Genomic DNA, 3,525 nt, shown 5'->3' with positions numbered 1-3,525 from the left:
TAAATTTGTACTAAGCTTCTTTTTTGTTTTACAAAAGAAATTGAACATGCTTAAAACCAATCTTTAGGAGGGTCCATTAAACAGTCCCAATTTTAAAAAGAGATGTGACGCAATGCCCCACAAGGATTCACAATCATAGTGCAAAATGACTCAAAAGCCATGCACTGTAAATAAATTTTCAGACAAAAACACCCTTACTAACTCACATTAATTACATAACTTTACACCAAAATTTCACCATAAATAAGGGTACCCTCCTCTACCTTTCTTCCCTTTCTCCCTCCTCTCTTTCACCCTTTTCTAATTACCAAAACCTCCGCCACCCTATCGCCACCATGCTCTCCACCCTCTCTCCCTCCGACCCTTTTCTCGACAACCCATTTTCCGCCTTCTCCGGCGGTTTCCCACCTTGGGATTTCCATGACCTTTTTTCCGACGACCTCGAGTCCACCACTCCCCTACCCATCACTTCGAGCTCCGGTTCAGATGAACCGAACCAAGCCCAAAAGAAACAAAAACCGGACTCAGACGAACCGAACCACCGGGTCATAGACGAGCGAAAGCGGAGACGCATGTTATCGAACCGGGAATCTGCCCGAAGATCACGGATGCGGAAACAGAGACACGTGGAGAATCTACGGAACCAGTTGAACAAGTGTAGAATCGAAAACCGGGAACTGAAAAACCGGTTGCAATTCATCGTGTTTCACTATAACCGCATAAGAACCGAAAACGAATGGCTCCGGTCCGAGCGAACCGTGCTAAACCAAAGAATCAACAACTATACTCAAATTTTGGTTTACCAACAATTTCAACCTTTCTCCACTGCATGGACATGTAACACTACTACGGTGGAATAAAGTATAAACCACCTTGATTAATCAAGTAACTAATTATGATTAATCAAGTTAATTAAAATTCTAAGACAAAGTCATAATTTGTATGTAAAATATTAAAATTAGGTAAAAGAGTCTGGGAATTTTCCGTGCTATTTTTGGGGAAAAGCTAGGACTGGTTTTGGAAAATATTGTTGATTTTTTTCAAAACCATAAGGTTGATTTATCATTGATTAATATTAAATATTTATGTATAATACTTGTCCTTTTTTTGGTTAATTATATATATGGGTTGGCTTTGTTTATCAAAATTGTTTAATACTCTGAGGACATTTTATATTATTTTTTATTTTGAAATTGGGTTTTTTATACATATGCTATCAAAATTTTGTGTACAAATATGATTGCTCGTAAATTAGGATCAGTTTGTTTAGCTTAAAAAAATAATTTTTTTTTTATATTTTTGAAAATGAATTATACCAAAATATTTTTTAAGATATTACAATTTTTTTTAAATTTATTTTTTATAAATTAAAAGATTGAAATGTTCATTTTATAACATAAATATAAATTATTAAAGATCAAAACATAGTTAAAATCACAATTTTTTAAAGAAATTGTATCTCAAAAATAATTTTTATAAAAAACTATTTGAAATAACTTTAAAATTATGTGATTTTTTTAAATTTTGATATCTAAATTTTTTTTCGATAAAATGATAAAATATCTAGAATAATTATTTAAACCAAAATTTTATTTGAAATCTTTATAATTTTTTTTTAGTGTAACACTAAAAAAAATATTTTGCCAAAACAAACGGCCCCTTAAACTGCCTAATGATTTGATGATTGAAGAATCAATGATAAACACCGGTGACAAAATAAAATATATGGAATTGTCAATAGAAAAGAATGCTTACATCTCAAGAAAGATAAAAAGGTACATGAGGCGAGAGAATTTAAAATAGAAAATGTGTGGGAATATGTGATGAAAAGTAATACGTAAGATAGAAAAATAATAAAATAAAACCACATTATAGCCATCTAAGTTGTGTAATCCAAATGATAAGCAATTTAGAGTTTTCTTTTTGTTTGTTAGATATTCCCTTCGATCCTTTATAAGTGTCACTTTCTTATAAAAAAATTTGTTTCTTTTTAATTGTCACTGCAAAGTTCAAGGTAATATTAATTGCAATTTTGTCAAAATTACCCCTAGATAATGATTGCAGAAAGAGAAAAAATAAAGTGAATGTAATAAATAATTAAGGGTATTATAGGTAAAAGAAAAATTATTGTTTGAAAAGTAACAATAATGATTAGTTTCCTTGGTATGTGTAAAAAGTAAAAAAATGACACTTAAAAAGGAACGGAGGGAGTAAGAATCAAGTCAAAGTCTTGGCATGTTTTTTTAGATAAATATTGCTTCCCCAGTCTAGTAGTTTTGACCATTGTTAACATGGAGAATATTTTTTTACACTTTCTCTATATTTTTTTTATTAGACTTAAAAGTTCTTTATTTTATTAAATTTTAATCTTTCCATTTAAAAATCATATATTTAATTTTTTTTAAAAGTTTTTTATTTATTTTAGTCCATGTTAATAAAGAAATTTGAATGTACTAATTCGACAAGGGAAATAGTTGAAATTTCTGCACAAACGAAATGTTAAAAGGAGATTCGACCAAAGCATCAATGTTCGACATATTAAGGATTTGATCTGGGATTTAGTGAAATCTTCAAAAGTTGGTTGTTAGACAATTTGATAGATCGAAGGAGATTCGACCAAAGCAAATTCAAAATCAAACCAAATAATTGTTTTTTGGTCTTATCCAAATGTTAGGTTGCTTGTAATGTGATTGACAGTATTTTGTTATAACAAGTGAAATAGCAAGATGTTGGACAACATGTCTTAACATGCTTGTACGACATCATGTTGTGTTGTGGTTTTATATTCTTGGAAGATTTATTTTTTAGCGTGATATTAGTGAAGATTCTTTGATGATTTGATTCACGCATTCTGCTGTTCAAAGTGCTTATTTTAGAAGCTTAAAGATCGGTTCCAGCTGTGCAATGTTTCCTAAGAATTTATGTCAAAACATTTGATTTGATTTGATTTGATTCTGCAGAAGATTATGTAGAACGGATGTCAAAACATTTAACAAACATTATATTTGATTTGATTGTGCAAAAGATTGTGCATAATGGATGTCAAAATATTTAAGGAGACATCAAATTTGATTTGATTTGGATCTACTGATTTTTTTAGCGCGAAGCTCATGCTATTATGGGGCTATTTAATGGACAATTCTAAACCTAAGAAAACAACTAAGTTACGTATGTGATAGTCTCTGTTAGGGTTTAGTTTGTTCATTGTTATTTGTGAGTCATTCTTGTATCATTTAGATGCTTGGATTGGACTGATTTTTTGAGTTGTAATTGTGAATCACCCATGAGCTTTTAAGCAATAGTGGATTTTATTTCATTGAAAGTGTGCCTTCTGTTTATTGTTAGAAGTTGTTATCACTGTTGTGTGATTGAAGGGAAGTGAGAAGGATCTCATATCTATGGGAGTCTTAGATAGAAATTCCAAGGGCAATGATTAGGTGAGAAGTTTGTAAAACTAGAGGTTGTTTAGAACTTCAAACTAATACTATTATAGTGGATTTTCTTCCTGACTTGGATGCCCCTAGA

General features: G+C 30.7%; 1 protein-coding gene across 1 annotated transcript; it reads left to right on the top strand.

The window, feature by feature from the left end:
• Positions 1-260: 260 nt before the first annotated feature.
• Positions 261-1,193, top strand: LOC127074345 (basic leucine zipper 4). Its single transcript, XM_051015650.1, has one exon. The coding sequence runs from the start codon at positions 336-338 to the stop codon at positions 858-860; it is 525 nt and encodes a 174-aa protein (XP_050871607.1). The 5' UTR covers positions 261-335; the 3' UTR covers positions 861-1,193.
• Positions 1,194-3,525: the final 2,332 nt, after the last annotated feature.

This window comes from Lathyrus oleraceus, chromosome 4 (genome assembly GCF_024323335.1).
Source record: "Lathyrus oleraceus cultivar Zhongwan6 chromosome 4, CAAS_Psat_ZW6_1.0, whole genome shotgun sequence".
Taxonomy (NCBI): Eukaryota; Viridiplantae; Streptophyta; class Magnoliopsida; order Fabales; family Fabaceae; genus Lathyrus; species Lathyrus oleraceus.
Note: the sequence above shows the minus strand (reverse complement) of the source record. Positions and strands in the feature narration are given on the sequence as shown.